The 25,607-nt window shown below is 39.1% G+C and overlaps 1 protein-coding gene across 50 annotated transcripts in view; it reads right to left on the bottom strand.

Moving 5' to 3' along the window:
* PARD3 (par-3 family cell polarity regulator) overlaps window positions 1-25,607 on the bottom strand; it is a 614,383-nt gene that overhangs the window by 353,111 nt on the left and 235,665 nt on the right. For all 50 annotated transcript variants that reach the window (XM_070601674.1, XM_070601679.1, XM_070601668.1 and 47 more), the window contains one exon: window positions 9,842-10,022. In XM_070601674.1, coding sequence (XP_070457775.1) covers window positions 9,842-10,022 — 181 coding nt within the window. The remainder of the gene's footprint in view (window positions 1-9,841; window positions 10,023-25,607) is intronic.

Here is a 25,607-nt window from a genome sequence, read left to right as displayed (position 1 = left end):
CCTACACCACCACAAGTCAAGGGCGTGGAGATCCCGCAGGGTGGCACTGCGAACATGCTACAGGCCAGCTTTTTAGATGAATACGCCGTCCAGGGAGCACCTGCCAACTACAGACCAAAGTCCATCCATAGCATGGGGCCGAGAATTGCCGAAAAGTACTCCTCCGCCCAACGGACCAACACTCACCCTTACTGAGTGTAAAACACTGTCTACGTATGTGTGAAGATTTTTAAAAAGATGCAATTAAACAATGGAATTAAATAATGTAAGGAGCAAATGTTTACTCTGCTGAAAGATAAGATAACTCAGAAGTACTGATGCCAGATGGGACTGCAAAGATGACTCGACCCCCTAGTCAGGCGTTTAGAAACGCCACAAACAAACCAACCGAGAGATCCTGAGGGACAGGGAGTGTTGATACATTTTCGGCAATAACTCTGCTTGCCTTGAATATGACGATGTGAGCTATGGCTGTGCCTTAAGCACACACTATGTTAGGGTACTGCCCTGAGCCTGAGTTTTCCAATGATAAAAGGAGGGGAGATGGACCCAGAAGTTCCCTAAGGGAGTGCTACATTCTACAAAGACATGGAAAACTTTTCCGAATGTCGCTTACACAATACAATACACTGACAGCCTCAATGGGGCGAAGCCATGCACATGGCTAAATTTTCATGTGCTCAATGGAACGAAAGGAATCCTGGGCAAGGTGAGCAGATAGAAACTACAACAGTCCATTGGAAAGACCATAATGTTATCTTTGGAGTGTTCCAACAGAAAGACCACAGATGAAATGTTTCAGCCCAACGAAGCAAGTGATCACTTACATTTTATTAGTCTGTTTTAAAACCTAATATCGTTTTTATTCTGATACAGGGAAAATACATTTTGTTCATTTTTTTCCGTAAATGGAACATGCGAAAAGGCAAGTTTGAAAATAATTTTATAAGCAAAATCACTATATGTTGATTGCTGTTGATTGTTGGTTATTTAATAGGCAAAGTGACGGATAAAATACACATCTTTGTGATACAAAATATCAATGAAAAAGGAGATTTTATTTATGGTATTTAAATTTAGTCCTCTGGAACAAACAACTTGGTTCACAGACAGTGCGCCTGCTGCTGAACCACTGTCGCCTGACAGCCCATCTTATCTGCCAAATTGCTCATTAGGTTTGGCAATTTTCACCTGCGCCTCCAGTTTATCTTTCAGCAGGGAATCAACATCAGTTTGCTTTTACCATCTTTGGTGGGGAGCTTCCAGCACCCTCTTAGCAGCGCAGTCCCCACCCACCTGCAGCCCTCCAAACACACTCACGGTGTGTATACATCATTATTTTTAAAATGTCAATTCAGCTCCCAGCTTAGCTTAATTAAAGCAGAAATACAGGAGAGAGAATATGCAAAAGAAGCTGTGTATTACAATACTAAGTGGGCTGACAAATAATACTCAGTGCAAAAAAAAGAACACGTAAACAATCTGAATTTAATAAAAAATGCTCATTTCAGGGAGTAGTTCTGAATGCGGCACAGGTGACAGGAGAGCAGAGCAGAGGATTCCTCTCCCAATGGAACTGACCCATCCGCCCTTTATTCCAGATCTGAAAGGAGAGCACTCCAATCCGTAGTCAACAACAGAGGTGGCAGGGCAGCCGGAACAAAGAGGCAGCAGAGAGCACTCCTGGCTCTGTGCCTTTGCCAGCTTCCGCTGATGCTGCCAATGAGCACTCTTGACATTCAGAGGCGGATCGATACACAAAAAACACAAAAGCGATACATTGTGGGCAAAAAGCACCAAGGATATAAAACAAAATGTCTGAAACCCCATAAAACAACTTCTGATGGAATACTGTTTTTCATTTTGCAGAAGTAAAATACTCACCGCCAACCCTGTAATTAGCTAGAAAATTACAATAATTACAGCAATTTTGTATCCCATCTCCAATCCAATTAATAGATATATGACCTTGTCAACATGTAATAATCAGATTGCATCTACAACAAAACTGGGTGAGTGTTATATGCTGAATAGAACTTGCACAGTAAGAAGGTAATTATTTGAAATACTGAGAATACCATCTGCATGCCATGCTCCACTTCACAAGTTAAAAGGGTATACAATAGGAGTATTATTCCTATTTCTAATATATACTTAAATCAAATCCGGAAAATAGTATTCTAATACTAGTTAATATTAAGAAGGTTGATCACTGCAACCAAAGATCCTGGATCTCCTAGCAAGACAAAATCAATCTGTATATTCCTGGGTAAGAAAGAAATTCAGAGATTAAGAAAGGGGAGGAGGTGCTAACATCATCATACAGTCTTCCTGTGACAATTAATCACCTCTCTCTAAGTTCTAAAAGTTGGGAAGCTAGTAAATTTGAACCAATTAGTTAAATAGCACCATTGCAGAAAAATTCTGCCAGTAATCGATAAAAATTAACTGTAAAATTAACATAGCTTAGAAAAGGTTAGCAGACTTAAAAGATAGTACAAAAAATCTAATAAATCAGATACATTGTTTCTCAAAATCTTTATAACAATGCTATTGCCAGAAATTTTACCATCACTGGGGCATATGTCACTTCCAAAGGAATCTTAAACCTTCACGCTGGATTTTCCAGAGGAAACATTAAAAACATCAGAAATTTTGGGGTGAAAATGAATCCTGCCACCATTCTGAGGCCAGACTACCCCAGAATGTCTGACCTCTATAAAAAAGTCCTTGAAAAGTAAAAAAGAAAAAGAAATCAGAGGGTTAAAAAGAATCATTAGACTTGGACTCAGTCATTCGCACAGGAAATGAGTGCCCCTGAGCACATTAGATCCAAGCCTGGATTTGTGAACACTGAAAATAGAGATGGTTAAACATCTAACAGCCAGCCCTGGTGGTCTAGAGGTTAAGATTCAGCGCTTTCACCACCAAGGCCCAGGTTGGTTTCCTGGACAGGGAGCCACACCACCCATCATTTGGGCGTCATACTGTGGTGTCTGCATGTTGCTGTGATGCTGAAAGCTCTGCCACCAGTGTTTCCAACACGATCAGGGTCACCCATGGTTTCAGTGGAGTTTCCAGACTAGACAGACTAGGAAGAAGGACCTGGCCACCCACTTCCGAAAACAGTGGCCATGAAGACCCTGTGAATAGCAGCAGAGCACTGTCTGACAGAGCGCCGGAAAGTGAGAGGACGGCGCAGAAAGCCCGGGCAGCTTCCCCTCTGCTGTCCACAGGGTCAGCAGGAGTCGGAATCGACTGCACGGCACTAACGACAAAAACATACACCCCAACTTATGAGGTTAAGAAAAAATGGTTCTAATTTGACACTTCTCTGTATGAAAGTACTCCACGCCACCTACCTAAGAGGGGCAGCATATCCTATTCAAGAATACCATCCCAGTTACTTGGGTTCTGCAATTTCTAAACCTTTTTAAACATCCATCAGAAGGGGGTCTGCACTCATGAGACATCACTATCATCATCACCATTCTACAGTCTTGGGTTAATCTAGTGCTCATCACATGCCAGGCACTGTGTTGGGACTTTAAACATGACGTGGACTCTTCACAACAATCCTGAGGCAGCTCCCTGGAGATTAAGGAACAGACGCTGAGAGCGATTACCAACGTTGCCCGGGTGTTCACAGGGATGGGACATGGCCTGTGTTCCTTATGAACCATGAATACTTTACCCTCCTGTCCTAGAAACAAGTATCTGCATAGTAAGCTCATGTTAAAAGCATAAAGTAGAATATACTGTCACTCAACATCAAAAGTTGAGTTGAAAGAAAACATTTATGCAGGTTATCTGGGATATAGGGATCTTTAAATCAAAGTATGTGTATATGCCTGGAGAATGAAAGATCTTCCTAAGATCTGGCTGAAACACTGAGAATTTAAGGCATCTGATGTCAAGATCTTCACATTTCAACTGTAACATTCCCTAAAATTGCTCTATTGGCCTGAAAACAAAGGGGTCAAGGTGCTGGTTCTTCTTACCCATTTCTCCACTGTCAACAGCCCTCAGGCTGTCAACACTGTCAACACATCTGTGAGAGGAGGCCCACTGCCCAGGGCCCGCAGTGCTGCGAGGGGCCCAATGTTCTAATTTCTTTAAAAATCAGAAGAAAAAAAATGAACTTTGAAAGTTAAAGAAGATGTTTTAATTTTTTTCTCACATCATATGATAATGATACTTTTAGGGCCCATGGAAAACTATTAAATTTTGCATAAGAGAAAAAATACAATATTGAAATATTTAAAGTTACATGAAATATTATTTCAATGATATTATGGTGGGAGAGGTCCACGAAGACAAAAGGACCTAGACTTCAGGAAAGTCATAATGATACCTTGAATAGCTCTTCTTCTACTTCACAAAATAAAAAACACATTTAAAAAATTACAAAATAAAAAAATAAGCATCACCTATCCTGAATCTTACAATTGCTGTAATGTACAACCACACATACAGACTTCCAGGATGACCAGCAAAGGGACGTTTTGATATAGTGGCCTTGCTGTTGAGAAACTAAATGACTCAAAGAGTTACCATTTTGATGTATTTTCTTTGTTTCAGAAAAACATGAAAAGATGACCAATAAAAGATATTCAAGCTAAAAAATATATTAGTTTAAAATTCTGAGTTACATGAAATGGAAAAATACAATTCAGGGAGAAAAAGGAATTAAGTTAACTTTCAAAGTGTGAAAGAAGTGCCTTGTATGTGTATGTTTCCTTTACTAAGAATAATTTTAAACACATACAAAAATAGACAGAATCGTATACTGACACCCCATGTAAGCACTCAACCAGCCGTCCCCCTCGTCCCCAACCTGTAATATTTTGAAGCAAATTCCAGATATACCATTTCAACTATACATATTTCATTATGTATTACTAAAAGATAAAGGCTCTTTAGAAAATAATTTCAGTAACATTATCACCCCTAAAAGAAATAATAATTTCCTTAAAAGCAAATATCTAATCAGTGTTCAAATTGCCAATCAGCATACAAATGCTATTTTTTGTTCCCAAGTTCATTTAAAGTGGCCTTTAACAAGATCAACAGCTGGGATTGGACGTTATATCCTGTGAGCCTCCGTTAATCTGTAAGCTCCCCGTCTGTCTCTTTTTCCCCCCGTGCAACCAACCCATTGAACAGCGTGGGTCATCTGTCTTGTACAGCTTCCCACAGTCCTCACTTGGCTGACACATCCCCACGGTGCTAACCTGCTTCCCAGTGCTCTGTATGTCCTTTAAATTGGCAGGTGGATCTACACATCTGCTCAGGTTTGTGCTTAATTTCTTTCATCAGGACTACTTCATAGGAGGTGCTGTATTCTTCCAACACAATGCTTGGGTGACTCTCCTTAATTTATTATTATTATTATTTTATATTCACAGTGATTGATGATCAATACTCAGATCCATTATTTCATCTGGAGTTACAAACAGTAATATTCTATCATAACTTCTTTATTTATTAGCTGAAATACTTCTATAAAAAGAAACTTCTCTCTCATCTACTATTTGGTTACCCAGTAATACCATTCATATAGGAAATGCAGGATGGATAGCTGACTCTCTAATTCTTTTATCAGTTTTCCAAATAACAAGTTGGTTCACTAGCACCTTTTACCTTGCTAGCTTGCTTATTTATGTATTATCATTGTGAACTCATGAACGTATTGCCATTATTATCCTTATTGACGTTCCATTTGTCCCTCTTGGGCCAGTGGGAACCTCATGTTGACTGCTGGGCGCTGTTGACACAACTCTGGTAATCTTTCATAGCTTCCTTATTTTCTGATATGACAGGATGATTCAAGATCATCTCACACATTTCCTGCCCAGACCTGAACTCAGCCATTTCTCCAAGGAGCCCCAATCCATACTAATGGGAAATGCTATTCCCATAGCACAGTCTGGGTATCAGGAAGGCTCAGCTAACTAGGTTGTGATTGGTAGCAGACCCTCGGTGAACACAGACAGGATATTCCCTTCCTTCCTCCTTCCTGTGAGCATGTGTGTGTGAAATAAAACGCATCAGGATTCACTATGATATGTCCTATTGAGGACGACGGGATTTTTATTTATTCTCCTCTAAATTATATGTGTACCCCTTTTCTTCTGTGTTAAGAATCCTGAGTCCTCAATGGCACCAGGAATAACAGAATTAGAATACCGTTATAATTCCTCATTTGCTTCATCTCATAATATCCACTCAACAATCTAAGATTAACGATACCGACATTACGAACAACAGTTTTAAGAGTTCTTGTTTGTTCCGCAGTTCTTTTTTTGCCATCTCTTTTCAGTTGTACAAATTACTATGTTTTACAGTTATTTGAAATAGTTACTCTGAGATGACTATGACATCAACTGGATATATATTTATGTGTAGTTGCATGATATCTTTTAAGACAATAATTATTGTTTAATTATTAATATTAAGAATTTTATTGAAAAATTAGAATTTGTTTTATAATTATATAAAATATAATATGGTTCCAACACCAAACATACAAAACATGTGACTATAAGTCTAGTTTCTAACTCATTTCTTCCATCCTATTCGCTCCCTTCCCCATAGGTATCTATTTTTTATGGTTATCCTATTTATTTCTTTAACATAAGAAGCTTTTATATAAATAGTCTTTCACTATGTGGTCTATTTTATTCACTTTCTCATTTTTTAAAGCACATTTTTGGGTATTTAGGAAAATTTATATTTTTGTTCTAAAAAGTATATTTATACTAATATTGTTGTCTAGTACTGCCCACAATTCCCCTTTTTTGTTGTTATGGTTTATTGGTTACCATCTATGAGCAATATTATTATTAGTTAGTCATCATTTCTTTGCCCTTCAGTTTAAGGGGATTATTCAAACACTGCTCAATACACTGGGCTCAAGAAAATTTTTCTCAAGTTTCATTTTTAGCTTCTTTTAAGTAGCTGCTATTTTGACCATAAGGACAACAATTCATTAATTCAGGGTTTCTCCATCAAGGCACTACTAATGTTTTGGGCTGGATAGTTCTTTGATGTCCGGTGCCTTGCAAGATGTTTAGTAGCATCCTTTTCGACCTTAATCGGATGCTCACAGTATCCTCCCACCTTCACCAGTTATGACAACCAAAAATACCTCCAGACGCTGTCAAAAGTCCCTTGCAGGAAAATATCACCCCTACTTGAGACCCACTGATTTAACTCAATCAGAGCTCTCTCTCTGTATGAACTACAAGAAAGCTCAAGGACAAATTAGTGGGAACTTCTAAGAAAGCATAAAGAAGATCTTATGACAAGAATCCTATTAAACGCATCTAGACTTTATCTTAATATCCAAACTTAATATTCACTGTTTTATTGAGAAAAATGAAATTGTACAATCATTGCTTAACAATGGGGACACATTCTGAGAAATACGTAGTTAGGCAATTCTGTCATCGTGTGAACATAACAGAGTGACTTACACAAACCTAAGTGGTACAGCCTACTACACACCTGGGCTCTATGGTACCAATCTTATGGGACCACTGTCATATATGTAGTCCATCCTTGATCAAAACGTTACTATGTGGTACATGACTATATACTTTTCTTAGCTTCCATCAACTTTTTAAGGAACAAAGGAGATGAGTGAATTCATTCATAGGAAAACTTGGAAAACATAGGAAAGTAATCGCTTTCTCCAAGATAAAAATTAGGAGTTTACCTGAAATCCTTTATTAACCATGCCCCTAATTAGAGTTGATTATTCCTTGATTGAGCAAATCTCTATATATTGTTGGCTTCTTTATTTCCAAATCTGCAAATAAGGAAGATCACTAAACATAAACACCTTGAATGACAAGGACTAGACCTTACTAACTCAACTCTGGACTCTTATCACCTAGCACCATGCCTGGCCAGCACAGACTAACTCTTGTTTTATGTTCAAATGAGTGGTATTAATACAGTAGGAAAAATCATCTTAACAGATAGATGACTCATAAGCATGGGCAACTTATACACAGTAACCAAACCTTGTATTTAGTAGATATTTAACAAGCACTTACCCAATGCCTGCCAGGGCCATAAAATCTAAAGAACCTTAGCATATAAAATTCAAAGCAAGAAAGTGGCATTTGCATATTCTCCCCTGGTGGCTGCAAGATAACACATATGCTTCAAATATAACTTCCTTTTCTCAATAAAAACAAGGTAAAAGAAGTATTTTGAATTGAAAACAGCAGTTAAATTTTAACACACAGGGCCAGCCAAATGTGGGTGGTGGTGTTTTAGAAATGTCGTTGAGTCCAGAGAAGTCAAAAGATAAAAATTGATGGGAAGTATACCATTCAAATTCTTCTTAACATAAAGACAGGATTGACCTTTCCTCCAACACTTTTTAAATGTGCAGCTCAATTAAAGGTGCATCTTGCTTTATAAAACACACAAATAAAAAACACTACAACAATAACCCAACAAAAGCTCTGTGCTTAATTATACACATTAGGGTATAATGACTCACATAAAGGCACTATTTTCCTAACATCAAGCACCTGAATACCTGTACCATTATTTAATGAAATGAAATTTAGGCACTCCACTTTTTATACACAGCTTCTTCCAAGCAGATAATCATTTAATGGACTTAATAAGCTAGTATATAATAAAAGAAAATAACATAACCTGTGTACCACCTACATATTACCTTGTATACCACACATGTATATGCCTCACCTTTTGAAAAACATTGCCCAAAATAAATCCAACATAAGATTTTTAAAATAGCATATGCACATAGTGATCAAATGTTATTTCCACAAAATTAGTTTAAAGTATATTTGTACACAAACGAATCTAAATCTCCTGGATATAAGGAAACGTTCAACTAAAACACCTTAGAGCAGCTATTCCACTGCAATCTTCCTAGGAAACATTTTTCATTGTGCCTAGCTCTCACTTGTGATTGTTTCTTGTCCATATGATAGGAAGCAATGTTAGGAAGTGGTTAACATTGTCTGCATCCATACGTCGTCCTCTAAGACATCACTTACATATCCTATCATGCAATGTGCCTTCTCAACTCTCTACATCTCTATATGGCATACTTTCCCTGTGGTTTCTGATGGAACATCAGATTTGTTAACTGTTAATCTGATGCTCTTTCCTTCTTCCATTCATATATATCTTCAAGGTACAGTAGAAGCAGAAGTGGTTTTTGAATATCTAGAAGCAAATTTTCAAAATGCTGTATATTGTTACCAATGTAAAAAGTGAGAATAAGGATGCACTTTATAAGAATAAACTATATATTCTAAATGTCATCTAGCTATATTCTATATATTACTTTTATATATCTTAAGTATATTATTACATATTATTACCTCTCTATATATGAAGATCTATTAAAGACTATCAGTGAAATCACACAGCTAAGGTTTCCACTTGAAAACTGAAATGTTTCTAAAAGATAAATGATTTTTAACTTACAAATTTCTTGAAATGGACCTTCTTGGTCTTAACAAGCCTCTTGATTATTTGCTCTGGCATTCAAACAAAATAAATGAAAAGAAAAATTCAGGTAATTTACCTTTAACTATTATCCTTATTTACCTTTAGTGAGCAATTAGAAGTCTACCAGTCTAAAGTAAAGAAAGCCCAATCTATTAAAATGTAAAGAATCTTGCCTCTCTCTCTTGCAAAAGACATTTGCCCAGGTTCTAAACATAATCAATTTTTTGATAAAAACAGATAATGAATTCCATTCACAGGAGCATGGCTGGGTTACCAACTTGACATCCCTGCAAATTAAGATGAAACGTGCAGTCAAGAAAGAACTGTCACTTACTCGCACGGAGCACTGAAGGTGTGACCTCAATCTCACTTGCTGCTTGATAAGGCTGAAAGGCGGAAACACTGTTGGTGCCAAGCTCACTGCCAAATATCTCCGGACTCTGGGTGCCCGTGGAGCTGGCACTGGTGCCATCACCTCCATGATGCGGATCTTGCTCATCAAACACTGCCACCAGCTAGAAATGAAAGGGACATTTGCATTTATAAACAAAGGCATTGAAACTACCACCAAAAACTTACACCACATTGGATATACCTCTACAGAGGAAAGATATTGCTATTTATGCACCCCAGACGTTATATTTTAGAAAGCAAAACTTCAGAAAAATGGTCTTGCCCTCATTTTGATGCTTTACTTTTACATTTCTAAGTTGTGCATTTCATAGTCAAAATTCTATGGATGAAAAATAATAAAACGGTTTTACATCACAGAATGCTAAGAGAATGAGGGTGGATTTAAATCTTGTTGCAAAGGACATATTAAGTGGAAAAGATATATATAGCATATACACATACGCTATTTATAGTATACATAGCAAAAGGTCTAAGGTTCCCCTCAGATAGGAAGAAACAGATATTAAAAACGATACATGTATCTGCTCATTTGTGCATAAGAACTATAGGAAAGATGAAAGAAACTAATAAGACTGGGTGCCCATAGGGAGTTAGTAGGAACAGGGTTGAAAGAAAGAGAGACCAGGAATAGATAATGGACATAATGGGGCAGCAACACTTTTCTGAACGTATTTTTCTGTAGCTCTGACCCTTAGAACCTTAATAATGATTCAAATACCTAAAACAGAAATAAATAATTGAAATCCACCAAGATGGTAAGAGGGAGCAAGTGTAGGAGAATCTAAAATGGAACACAAACAAATGAAACCACCCACTGAAGGGGTGGAGGAGAAGAAAAGGACGAGCCTAAGTCGCTCTGGAGAACTGTGTTTTCATGTTTAATGTAAGGCTAAAGACAAAAAGAATTCTCACAGACATTTCAAACTCTAGTTAGTAGACCTGTTTCTCACGGCGTATGGCTTAGCAATTCTCACACTACTACACACTCACACACACACCAGAAATGAATGAAAAAAAAAGATAATTGGATGAGAGCCAATATTCTCACTGTCAGAAATAAGTTACAAACAAGAAAAGGCTAGAATAAACTCTGTAGTGTTAGATTAGAATTAGAGGGGTCAATACGAACTCATGGTTTTTATGAGTAGGCAGGTATAGGTAGGTGGGCAGACAGCCAGATCAATAGTTTGGATGGATGTTAATGCATGTGTGGTATACAAACATATATTTCCTAGCTCTGTACACTGAGAGGTCCTAGAAGCAACGACACCCCAGGACCAATGAACACAAGTGCCCAGATCTTGGTTTCTAAAACCATTCTCCATGAATGAACTGGAGCTTCCTGGAAAAATGTTTAATTCCAGGATTGGAGGCAGGGAAAATACAAGATGAGCCTGGAATACCTTGTGATGCTAAAAAGGAAGGACGGACTCAAAAGCGATGGGGGCACATCAAAGGGAATCAGATGTCAACCTGAAGGAGCCTCCGAAGGCCACGGCTGGGACAACTTGTAAACAAAACAAATAATGATAGTCTCAAAAATAAACATCTGTGAGTCCATAATGATATAAATAAATAAAAGAAGAAATAAATTAACAGTGGAGAATGGATAGCTCTTCCTTACTGTAGCAATCTAATTATGGAAGGAATGATGGAAACAGAAATCATCATTAGGCAACCTCCATGGTCATGATTGTTGCCGGAAAGATCTGTCAATGAATGCTAAAATTAATGGGTAAGAATATGATGAGAAATGGGATATCTGCAAATCGCAAGGTATCTCCCCATAAGATACTCTTTACATAAAAAGAGAAAAATCTTATCTTTGCAGTGGAGAAACTCGGCCAACACCACTTTACCAAGGTTACCATCACGAGTAATAAGACACATCGACATCATGTACCCTCCGATAAAATGCACTGAGAAGCATACAACATTACCTCTGTGGTACTCCTGCCAAAAATGTATAACTTCCATCTAATCATGAGGAAACATCAGACAAATTCAAACTGAGAGACATTCTACAAAATAATTAATACTCTTTTAAAATGTCAAGGTCACAAAAGTAGAAAAAACAAATGATGAAATTGTGTAAATTGGAGGAGACTGAAGAGAAATAAGCACTACAGGCAAGGTAAGGTCCTCGACTAGATCCCAGGCTAAAAAGAGGACATTAGTGGAACAGAGGCAACATTCGATGACGTCTGTAGATTAGTTAATAGTACTGACTCAATGTTAGTTTCCTACTTTCTATAACCATTCTAGGGTTATATCAGACGTTAACATTAGAGGTAGATGGAACATTAACATTAGAGGTAGAGCTATATGGAAACATTCTGGGCTATTTTCACACTTTTCTGAAGTATAAAATTATTTCAAAATTTAAAAACTTCATAATATGGCATTACAAAGTACCATACAATTTAAAATTGAATTTATTTCTTTTTACAACTAAACAGTGGCAGCACTTCTTTAAAAACTCAAAGAGTGATAAAGTTCCAAGGAACAACACCCATTGGTCACATACCCTGCAATCCTAAGTCTTAGCATTCCAAGGAAAGAACCGTGACTATACCCAAAATGAACCACCTCTTCTGCCTCCAAACGAAGCTGCTGCTTCCTTTTTTTTTGGGGGGGGGGGGGGGAGGAAGACTGGCCCTGAGCTAACATCTGAGCCAATCTTCCTATATTTTGTATGTGGGACACTGCTACAGCATGGATTGATGAACAGTGTGTACGTCCACACCCGGGATCCAAACTGGCGAACCCCAGCCACTGAAGCAGAGTGTGCAAACTTAACCACTACGCCACCAGGCCAGCCCCCAAATTGAGCTTTTTCAATGCCAATACTCCTATCAGTCAAAGAACAGTAAGATAAATTTGCAAACTATGAGAACTATCTCATTACAATCCTCATTTCATACATGGTTTTGTCATTTTAAACAAATGCTATTTCCATGAACGTTTACATATTATCAGTCAACTCATAAGACAAAAAAGAAAACCATCATAAGGTCATAGAGACATGTAGACAAACAGGAAGCTCAAAACCCTGCTGTGGTGTCATATATAATCAGCTGATTAAACAATCTGGCGGGAGGTTAAGTGGTAAGAAGAAATCAAAGTAGGAAGAACAGTTGGGCCACTCAACCTTATAAGAAGCAACATAAGAGGGGAAAAGAAATCCTTAGCAGTTATAAAAAATGGAAAGGTGTTTGTATGTACACACTGAGGTTTCCATATACAGTAATAAAATCGGCCTATTTATCTAACATTGACTGGCAAGTATCTCCCTATATTAGTAACACAGACATTCTAATAGAGCAGAGCATGACTATGTTTAAATAAAACTTTATTTACAAAGCAGGTGGTGGGCTGCTTGGGCCATAGTCTGAAGACCCTGCACTAGTAGGGTAACCTTGCTCATGTCTCCAGTAATATTCAATTTTAAAATCTCAATTTGGGAAATAAAACAAAGTCAAGTTACTTCTGCAATCTTGATAAGCTAACCATATCCATTTCAGGCTCTTCATCAGGATTTTGAATTTCTATACTTGATTTTAATGTTATCAGACTTCTCACAAGGTATGTGGCTTAATATGCATTTTGAAGATATTAAGTTTTGACGTTTTGGCACTTAATTGGAAGCAAATGAAATTCAAGTTTTATTATTAACTCTTCACAATGATGCGTTCTCTCAAGAATCCAGTCCTTTCTCCAAATTGAAAATGGAGATTGAAAATTACAAAGTACAAGTCTTTAAATGCCACACATGATAGAAGAACTTATACATGTACATTAGTTTCAATAATTATCTCCAGCATTTGTAGAAAACACAAGTATTATGAAATCTGGACTGTGTCATGAACAAATGCTGTTTGAATTTCAGTGGCAGAATCACAGTTGGTGATTTGCAAAATGCCAATAACATACAATTCTCCAGCTTTCTTTTAAACCAAAATCTAAGTGCCAGGTGCAGATATGAAGTAATTTTGTGTTAAATTGGGAAGGATATATAATTTTAGAAAATCTACTCTACAAGAATACATATAGTAACACAGTAGAGGAAAATGAGACCTTCACAAAAACATCACATATTAAAAATCTCTATCATGCCCTTCAAAAAATAAAGGAAATGTCTGCTTTTAAATTTGTGGAACGTGACTCAAATCCCTATTATAACAGATGGAATCTTCACTGCTGTCCGTGAAGTACATCATTTTTGAAAGTTCATTTTTCCTTTCGACAGTTATTACTTAATCTCTCTTCTGATCCATTCATCTGTCAAGTTTCCATGAGAAAAGGTAGGCTGAATTTAGGATAATACCCATAATAACTCACATAAAACTAAACTCCAGACTTGACCGCACAGTTCCCATCTACCTTAGGACAAGTCATTTTAACTCTCAGAAACATCAGAACCCTCCAACAGAAAACGTGCTACCATCAACATCACACACAAACGGGTATAAACCACTTGGACTGAGAGTGGCCCCTTGAACGGGTAAAATTTATGAGCTGAAAGCCCACAACTGCATGAAGCAAAGTAGTTAAAAAGCATAGAATTCACAATCAGGGAGACCTACGTTCAAAAACAGCTCTCATCTTACTTCTTGGATGGTTGTTGGTAAATCCACTGCCCTCTCTACCATTTCTAAACCTTACTTTCCTCATCTTGAAAAATAGGACAGCGGTTGTGGTAGGCAGAATAATCCCCATTGTTGTCCATGCCCAAACGCCCAGAACCTGGAGAGGTTAACCTTGCATGGCAAAAGGGACCTGAAGATGTGAGCCAGGTCAAGGACTCCCTATTTTAGGGAGATTATCCTGGGTTATCCAGTGGGTCCCAGATAAGCACGTGAATCTGGAAAAGTGCAGAAATTTTCATGTTGTGGTCAGAGAGATATGACAATGGTTAGAGAGGTGCTACACTGCTCGCTTTGCAGATGAAGAAAGGGAGCCAAGGATCACGGGGGCCTCCAGAAGACAAGAAAACAGATGCTCTCCTAGGGTCTCCAGAAAGGAACACAGCTCTGCCAACACCTTGATTTTAGCCCGGTGAGACCAATGTCAGACTTCTGCCCTATAGAACTGTAAGTTAATAAATTTGTGATGTTTTAAGCGACTAGTTTGTGGTAATTTCTTACAGCAGCAATAGGAAGCTAATATAGTGCCAACACCTACCCCCCTGGACTGGATGTGACAAACAAAGGGATAAGGAATATCGACTTTCTGAACACATTTCATGTCACTTTCTGAAACACACATTTACTATTTGCTATTACTAACGTGTTGTGGTGCTTGATAAATACAGACTTTGTAAATTTGAGGATCTGTTTCAAGAGTAACTGAAGACTGAGGCAAAGCTCTTCTACACACTGAAAATAAGAGAGAAGAAACAGGAAAAGGAAAGGAGAAGCATTCCACATCACGATAACCACAAAATTAAGTCCTCCACGGATCCCTATATCCTCGCCTCAGCCACTCACAGGCACACAGAGCAGCTTTCACACTTCATTTTACAGAAAAGAAAACTGAGGCTCCAAGAGGCGAATTTGTCCAGCAGTTAAACATAAGTAAGTACAGAATGAATCTGAGATTCGAACTCAAATCTATCTGACTTCAGAGGTGCTATTCTCTGCTGATCCTCCTGCCCCTGGAACATCTAATGCACCAACAGCACAGCCCACAGGAAAGCCGCAGACTCTGGTGATCTACAAGGCTGTGAATAGGATTGTGTTCTTTCTTGATTAACCAAAGGTAATAACCCACTTACCAAATTTACATTATTTTGATACCACTACCTAAAATTTTCTGAACATATTTGAGGGGACCAAGACAATTGCAAACAATTCCATGCTCTTGAGATCATCACTCAGTCTTGATCAGAAGAGCTTTTTAAAGGAATCAAAAGATCTTGTAGATTCTGTCTTCAAACAGGAAAACAGCTGGTGACTTGTCAAGTAGTCATCTAAGTGAGGTCTCGAAGGCCTGTAGGCTCAGACTCCACACACCCTCAGAAGCCGGTTTACGGCCACAGCCTGGAGCAATCTCTCTTTCTGTTTCTGCTGATTTCCTCCTGTGCAGGCTGAACATGTCCACAGCAACTTAATTACTATGAGTCTCATGAATGGCCTTCATATACGTGACATTAATATATAGAATTGTTTAACTTTGAATAAAGATATAACTCTCTAGAAACAATCACATTTTTGGCCCTGGAGAAGGTCCAAAGCATGTGGAAAAATGCTGAAGACCAGAATGAACTTCAAGATGCCTTTAAAATTCTCCTTTCACCAAAGGAACGTGAGTAGCCTCCATGAGTAAGCCAGACTCCATCGAATCATTTGGTCTATAATATCACAACAAAATCAGCAAGAAACACAAAAAAGAAAGTGCACTTGACTGCGCTTCTGGTGAGGAACTCTCTGTTTTGGCCACATTTTTCAATATTCTTCCTAACATAGTACTATAATGATGATGCTTTTGAACTCCAAAATAATGATGGCATCCTGTAACACACATCTCTGGGCAATGGCAGGGAGATTTCACAGTCAGATCTGCCTTAAAGAATAAATGCAACAGAAAGAAACTGCAGTACAAATGTGAGCACTATAGCACAGTGCAATAGCTTTCTAAAAATTAACAATAAAAATCAAGTAGTTGGAAATACATGTACTTTACGATGGAAGTGACGCCATTCCATAACATACAATTGTAAACCATCGCTAGTCCAAAAATGATATTTTCCTTCCCGTAGGTCAATCTATGAATGTCTGTAATTAGGATCACACATATTGGTATCTTCGCCACCATTTTTTTTTGGCCCTTTCACTCAAACATGTACTTTTTAAAACATGGTAAAATAGATCAAGTGTTTGGGTTCCTGAATTCCCCTTTATCCATCCCTTTTTTAGAAAAATTTCATTTACAGTTTTCTTCCACAAAGCACACTTGATAACTTGTCTGCATATACAAAAAGAAAACTAACAGACACTTGCCAGTCTAGTGGTTAAGATTCGGTGCTCTCATCCCCACGGCCCGGATTTGTTTCCCAGTCAAAGAACCGCACCATCCATCTGTGGTTGTCATACTGTGGTGGCTGCGTATTACTGTGATGCTGAAAGCTCTGACGTGCAGGTTTCAGCGGAGCTTCCAGACTAATAGAGACTAGGAAGAAGGACCTGGCCACCTACTTCCAAAAACACTGACCGTGAAAACCCTGTGAATAGCAGCAGAACATTATCTGATAGAGCACTGGAAAGTGACAGGATGGCACAAAAAGACCGGGCAGGATTCGGCTCTACTGTCCACAGGGCACTAGGAGTCAGAATCCACTTGGCAGCACTAACAACAAAACAGACACTAGCATGTTTAGAGAGATTAGCATAGTGTGTTATCTACCCATAAGAAAGACCTATCAACATAAATCTTTAATAGTGTCATTTCAAACAATATACCATGTAGAAGAGGTTCCCTTCGCTACCTGAACAACCAAGGAGACCAACACCACTGTAAGCTCCTATCTGTTGATGGTCAAAGGTCTCCCGTCCCACAAGAGCTAAAAGAATCCTTTATGAAGGGAATATTTCTTGGTCACAGATGCCTAATAAAGATATTATGCTTCATCTGGAAATCACAGTGAAATATATTCACCCACGACATTCACCAGCTTATATTTCAAAGCTGAGATTTTATTCTACTGTCCCTCAGGGTGACACACTCTATCACCCACTGCGCCTGCAAACAAATTAGATTCCCAATTTATGAGTTATGTTTAACTCACAGCCTTGAGTATGTCAACCACAAACCACAATGAAAATATGCAAATCCTATAGCCATAAGCTAGATGATCCACCCGTCAGATATAATGTAAACCCCTCTCCCTCCCATCACCAAGTGCCACTGTTCCATTTGTACCCATCCATGAGGTTACAACTGTATTACTCTACTGTTGAAGTATTAACAAAAAGCAACATTGCACAGTAAGATCGAGCAAAATAATCCTGAAATTGGCTGATCATAAATAGACAGGTTGACTCCAGATTGGAGGAGAAGTCGTTCCCCGTGATTTTATCGTGAACACACGCAGCTTTCTCTCAAAGAGATGGTGGCAAAACTGGGAAAGAACCAATAGGAACCTATCTCAGAATCAAATGTAATGATGTAATAACTAATTATTATGTAGACATGGAAAAAAAAACATCGAATCAATTTGTAAGCTTTCTGATGACTGAACTTACTTTAATGACACAGAGACGATACTAAATCCTTAGTCATTCTCTGAGCCTTACTTGCTATCATGGTTCATTAAAAGCTCATTTAAGTAGAGCTACTGTTTTACTGGACGGGTAAGCAAAACAGTAAAAGAATACATTTGGACCAATGATGTTTTATATTAGTAGTAATACAAGCTATACCGATAAAAACTAACTCACCACCGGAGAACCTCAAGCTTGCCATTGAAAACTTTACATGTTACGTATGCAAGATTAATTCTGTGCTTTACCAGCATTTTACAAATTGAGTATATTTTGTCTGATGCACAAAAAAAAAGACCCACAGTTTAGAAAGGAACTCTCAAATGCCATGAGCACACTAAAGACGAGCCACTTCTCCTAGTGGCTAAGCTAAGAACCGCAAAGAGCTAGATGTCCTTGTCCTGCAAAGCACCGTGGGACTCCACCTTGAGTCGGCCTCCACTTCCAGCTCCACAGCTGGAGATTGTAGAGGCAGCTGCTCTTCATCTCTGGGCGCCCTCCCCACCATGCCACTCTGCCAACCTCCCAACACATTTCTATCTAAAAGTAAGATGTGGAAATAGGCCAACAACAAGGTGTTTTAATCTGTAGACAATTTAGCTTGACCATCAATATGCATTACATATTGATTCAGGAAGAGCTGCATTAATTAAAGGTAAACGACAGACTCCCTCAAGAGTAACTCCTTCGAAGAAGGCCACCGTCTGAAGATTGGGGATCTAAGTTAAAAAAATAATGTTTTATTAATCAAAAGTCCAACATCATGTAGGGAATAGATAGGACATAATGAGACAAGCCAAAGCCATACACCCACACAGCCTTTCAATGCCTTACTCTAAACTGTAATTAAAAGATACACTACCGGGCCAGCCCTGTGGTGGAGCGGTTAAGTTTGCACACTCGGCGTCAGCAGTCCAGGGTTTGCTGGTTCCAATCCTGGTGCGCACCAGTTGTCAAGCCATGCTGTGACAGGCATCCCACATATAAAATGGAGGAAGATGGGCATGGATGTTAGCTCGGGGCCAGTCTTCCTCAGCAAAAAGAGGAGGATTGGCGGCGGATCTTAGCTCAGGGCTAATCTTCCTCAAAAAATACACTATCAAAACCCACAACAGCCACCATGATGTTCCTTGAGCCTTAGTAAGCAAGTACAGGTGAAGTGATACGTCCCATCTCTGCCCCATGAAGACGTGCCATTGCCCTCTTCACTCCCAAAGTCGATGTCACAGTCCTCAACTCTCCCCAATCCCTGACTCACAGAAATAAGGGCTGAGAAGCTGCCGATGTGACTACTGAGTCCAGAAACATAGCACCGTCTTTACCAGCAGGCGGGATCACTGAGTCTTAACCGGCAGGAGCTCATGGCCTGCTGTCTCACCCATCTGGGTTTCTGCCTCCATCTGGGGAGTCCAGCAAAGCAGAGTTGAGTCCCTCGGCAAGGAAAGCCCCTTTTAGTCTTTTTACCTCCTCAAGCTAGCTGGTAAGCCAGAGCCCGTTCCACTGACCTGAGAACCTTGTCTCCACATGCTCACACCACCCTCAATTCCTCCTCCCAGTGTGCAACTGGCAAGATACAAATTTTGACATGAGAGGAAAACAGAAGTCCGATTAAAGCCTCAAGTGGCAACCTTGTTCTCCCACCAACTTGTGCCACAGAGCTCTGTGTGGGAGTTTGTACCGGGTGCTTTCAGACATCGGGAAAAATCGGCCTAAGTCTTTCACCAAGTAACACCGTCTCCCAGAACTCAGACATTCACACACTTTCCTTAATCAGCCCATCACTGATGCCACTGTTGAACATACCACAAATGACTCAGCAGGAAAATTTCTTGCCAGTCAAATCTGGTAAACTCTAATATTTTATTTTTTTGGCAATCAGTAGTAGAAAACTTCCCATCCTAAAATAGTAATTTGAAGGATCACTTCCTTAGTTCTAAATTTTGCAAATTATGTTCAAAATTAAAACACAAGGAAAAAAGAAAAACTTGGCTATGGCTCCACTCAATCACTGCCAAGTAGTTAAGCAGAAAACATCTCAGCACAACGTTAGACCCCGAGAGGAGGCCACTGAGGTGAGTGAATTCTGAGCCCCAGCATTTAAAGACAAGATGATATTTCCAACTCAAAGAACGAGCCTTGTTTCCAAGGCAACTTGCCATTTGCAGAGGGGACTCACTTGGGAGTTACTAATCCTTTTAACTACTGACTTCACAATCTGAACTTGACCCCCACGGATACCTTAGCTTCACCTAAAAGCATCCTAAGAAAAAAGAGAGTTTAACTGCTGTAGAAGAAGAAAGGAATTCAGATGATTCTATTAGGGAGGGATCCAGGTGAAGAAAGTGACCTAAGAAAAGCAAGTTAGAAGATCTGGGAACTGCTCTTCACAGTGATTTACTTTCCAATGACAATGCATCAAACCCCCTACTTCTGTTCACTCGAATTTCTGAATGAAAGTTCAGTACACTGAGACAGAATAAAAAGCCACGATTCCTCGTGACAACCACAAGCCAATATGAGCAAAAGACCAAAGTTCAATAAATTTGTTTTGTAAAATATAATGCTAATGTCACATTACAAAATGCCTTTCAGTTTAATTTGCATGCAAAAAGGAAAAGTGTGATTTTCAAATATCCACCCAGAGGCACAGATGAAAAACTTCAAACATTTTCTGACTCCTTTTTGCTACACTCATTATTTCAATACCTTCTACAAAGAAGAGAGAACGGTGTCCTTGACATTAGCCTAAATTATCTTCAGTATGCAACACAATGCTGATTAAATTAGGTTCATTTTAATCAGCTGGCAGGTTTATTCAAAAAGTAAATAATAAAATTCTTTATAACTCTTCATTAGTATAACCTGTTTAGCAACGTTTTTTAAAAAAGCGAACACAGAAGAAATACCAATTGTTTGTCAATCCCTTCTCCCCCATATTTGACAGGTGAAAGAGATAACTTACAAGTTAAACAATTTCCCCCAATCCACAAATCGCTTTACTGCTGAAATTTAATGCAAATGTTTGGAATCCAGTGCCATCTAATGGATGTAGTCAAGCACAAAGAGTTTGGAAGCTTTAATTTTTAGGAAAATATACTCTGAAGCCTCTGCTTTCATCTACTTCTCATGGAAAACTTCCCGACAGGTGACCTGGAGCAGTGGAGGCAGACGCACATTTTTCCTGTCATTTGTAGTGCCCACTCATTTCATTACCATGAGGTTGCTAGTCTTGCATGGGTTCCCCAGATAGGTAAGGCTCAGAGAGGTGACTCACCAGTTGTGGGACCCTGGGCAGTTTTTTCAACATTCTGGGTCTCAGGACTGCATAGCCTTGTTATATGTGTCATCTCATTTAATTCTAACAAATTGCTCAGAATAGTTCCTGCAAATAGCAAGTACTCAATAAACGTTAGCTACTATTATTATTATTTGAAAGAGTTTCAAGAGATTGAGGTTATCAACAGAGGAAGATGAAGGGCCTTGGGATTAACTTAAGTCGTACGAACCTTATTCTGAAAACGGTGGGGCATCCTGGAATGGACACCAGTTTAATTTGCATTTATTTTGCAGAAGGTTTCAGGGAGTATGGAGAAAGGACTAGAAGAGTAAACACTTATAGCTCGTTACTCCAATAATGGAGAAGTCATGAGGGCCTAGACTAATGGAAAGGCAGTGGAGTGAAAAGACAATTAAAATGTATAATTATTAAATGCAGAACTGAGACTTACTTAAAAGGATTGGGTACATGGTGGTGGTGGTACTGTGAAGGAGGGGGATGAATCTGAGATGTCTAGGTTTGTGGCGTGGGTGGCTGGGCAGAGGGCAAGCACAAGGACAAAAAAGTTTGGGACAAAAGAAGATGCATTCAGTTTGAGGTAAAACTATCATATACCCAGCATCCAATTCCCAGTACACAACTGGAGATGGGAGTCTACGCTGAGAAGGGGAGTTCAAGGCTAAAGAAACGTCCCTGGGTGATGTGGGCATGGGGGTGGCAGCTGAAGCTATGATTTTAGTTAAGAACCACAATCTGAATGTGGAGCATCAATGGAAATCAGGACCAAAACCTGAATAAAGCTGCAACTGCAGGCTTCCCTTCCCTTCCTCCAATTCCACTTTTGAAGAAATTGAACAACAAGAGCAGGAGCAACACAACTGAGTGACACCAATGCGTAGCTATCACTTCTTACCACTACTGCGTTTAGGCCTTTTATACATTAGCTTATTTAATTCTCAAAATACAAAGAGTACTATCATATCCACTTAATACCCAGGGAAACTGAAAACCTAGAGGGTGAAGTTAATTGGCCTTGGTCTACCACTACTTCTAAGTGGCACAACTGCCCAAGTGCACTTGAAGCCATTGCTTTTGCCCAGAGTCACTGCCTGACACTGTACAGCACAGAACCTCCATCACCGCCAACAAGCAGAGGGACCGTCCAGGATGGCCACATCAAGGAGAAGGAAAGTGACAAGTTTTCACGTAAGGCAAAACCTAAAGGAGAACAGAGCTGAGAGACACAATCCACCCAAAGGGCGTCACTCCTCTGATAAACTCAGCCTTCCCTAAACATTTACAGCCAACAGAAATAACAAAGTAGTCATTTGCAATGCTACCTTTCAGTCCCAATATTCAGCTCCAGAAGGCGCTCAACAGGCTGCCATGAAATAGTAAAGACCCCCATTTCCATGAGAGACTGCTCTTCAATTTCCACATAGTGACAAGTTAACTGTTGGAGGCAACAACTGTCAGTGTTAGGAGGTATTAAAATATGGAAGCAATATAAATGCCGTGGGAGTACAGAAACAAGAAGCCAGTATAAGTAAAGTCAATGGAAAGAGGTGAATGAAACAGGAGGGAACTGAGATTAGTGCTAAAGGATAGCGGGCTTTTCAGGCTGATGAGCGGCAGAAGAAAGCTGAAAGCCTTCGGAGTCTGGGAGATACTGGTTCAAATCCAGATCCTGCCACTAACTAGCTGGGTGACACTGGGTGAGTTACTTAACCTCTCTATGCCTCAGTTTCTCTTCCTCTAGTAAGCAGAGATGATGATGATGCCAACCTTGTGAAGTTGCTATAAACCTCATGAGGTGTAAGGAGCACACACAAGCCTGTATGTGTAAATTTCAAGCAAAAGAACAGGCACGACGCCGGCACGCTCAAGAACCAGCGACAGCAGAGTGGTGGTGGCAGTGCCAGCTGACGGTGCTGTCTCTAATAGGATCATATTTTGTTCATTTTGTAGATTAATTATATTACTGGGCAAGACATTCAAATTTAAAATAATTTTAAGTTCAGCAAAAACATTATTTAGCAATGTAGAAAAACTATATATAAATAGCTGCTTTGAACACATTCCTACCTTCCTTCTCCAAAGTCTGGCGGAAGTCCAATGGCGTGAGGAGCGACAGGTGATGATGGGGAGAAAGAAGGAAGGAAGCTATAAAAGTAAAACATCTAAAAAAAGAAAAGTTTCTAACACAGAAACAAAAAATGCTAAAGGCTGGGATAAGGATCAAGGGGCCTTTCAGAGAATGCTGTCTCAGTGCGCGCCAAATCCCGAGTCTAGGGGACAAAAGGGACCAGCCACTTACTGTAACCCAAACTTAGAAGGGCTACGAGACAGTCCACGCAAAGGAATGAGTGTCTTCCAGTATCTTACGTGGCTAAGGACAGCAATAGATAGTAAAGAGAAGCAGTGTTAAACAATTTTAAAAACTAATATTCAATTTGCAATTATCTTGAAAATATATGTTTTAAAAAGCTAAATCTGAGTACAATTAAAAAAAAATGCTCAAAATTTTATTGGTATTGGTACAAAAATGTTTTCATTCAAAGATACCCAACCTGTGGACAATTACCCAAACAGTTTTTGGTAAAGGAATCAAGTCAGTGTTGTTGATAACGGTGTTTATAAAAAAGTGAGAAGGAAAGCGTGGACTATTCCCCAGACAAGAGGAGGATGACATGTTCCCAAGATAACCCATCCCAAGTTCTTCACCACTAATTCACTTTGTGGTACGACACACACGCCACTCCTCTCAATCTCTAGTTAACACCTGTTTCCACAAATCAGAGCCAACGAGGAGGACTTCAGTATAGCGTCATAATATTTAAAATATTTGATGAGTTTTCACTCCGTCTTCAAATATATAGATATATATTGAAGGTATTTAAAACACTGACTGTTATTATGTCTTCAAATCTACAACGACTTATAGCTTTACCAAACATAAGGAAATCTGGAGAAAAGCTAAGGCTGCATTAATAATCACCCCCACCATCTACAGAAGGAGGACAGAGTGTACAGTCTTTCTTTCCAGGACCAGTATGTTTCAAATACCATAAAGAGGCCAAGGACCCGAGCAGAATAAGGACTAAGCTCTTTATATCTTCAACCATTCAATTTTGTGAAGACACTATTCGAAAAACTATATGAAGACATTATAAGGAAATAAAGTCCAGAACTGTTATTTCTCCTTGATCATCACATTGCCTCGTAGAAGGTTCTGAAAACATCTCAGGATCTTTTAGCAGACAGTGTCTGTGCCAGAAAACCAACCACCACTGTGGAATCCTGAATTCTAGATTCCACCATTCTTGGTTGAACCTTTGCAGTGACACCCCTGTTCCCTCTGGGAGGGCACGGTAGTCGTACGCCATCACCCTGCTCTCCTGCGATGAGGTCAACATAGTCAATACCTTGGATAGGACATAATGCATTTAAAACATAACAGTATGAATGACCAAAGGATTGAAAGAAAAGGTGAGAGAGACAAGGATGTAGAAGAAAGTAACAATAGGACCAGAAGGGTAACAGCAGGGAACCATCTGCTGAGCAGAGGAGACACTGGGTATTCACAGATGCAAGGGCAGATCAGCCCAGACCATAACTGCTGTGGGGCCCACAGTCCTCACCAATGGCTCTATCTGCTAGAAATGTCTTAACGGCCCAGAACCTGGAAACCACTCAGACAAGACAATACTCTCACACAAAAGAGATCCCACTGACCATACGACTAAAGAAGCAGAAGAGCAAACGCAGAAAAGGTTGCTGCTGGGATATTTAACAACATTTCTTACATCTTTACTTACCAGTCTAATAGAAAGAAAAATAGAAACTCAAAACTGGGCCAAATCAGTGTTTACTGTAAACCACGAATCTGATTAGACAATTAACATCAAAATTGCCAGAAATAAAAACAAAGCATGTAAACAAACCATTAAAAGGTGTTGCTTTTTCTTTGGAAAAAGAACGTTATTTATAAATTGCTGCCACCTAAAAAACTGACCTAATTTGGTACTGTCAGACAGTGAAATACACTTAGGCAAGTGGTAAACTATGAGGGGAAAAAAGTCACTTCACAAACTGTGACATCTCATTCTAAGTGTAATGAATAAAATAGAATATTGCACAAGATTGTG

This window comes from Equus przewalskii, chromosome 30, assembly GCF_037783145.1.
Source record: "Equus przewalskii isolate Varuska chromosome 30, EquPr2, whole genome shotgun sequence".
NCBI classification, from domain to species: domain Eukaryota; kingdom Metazoa; phylum Chordata; class Mammalia; order Perissodactyla; family Equidae; genus Equus; species Equus przewalskii.
This window is presented reverse-complemented; position numbering and strand designations above follow the sequence as displayed.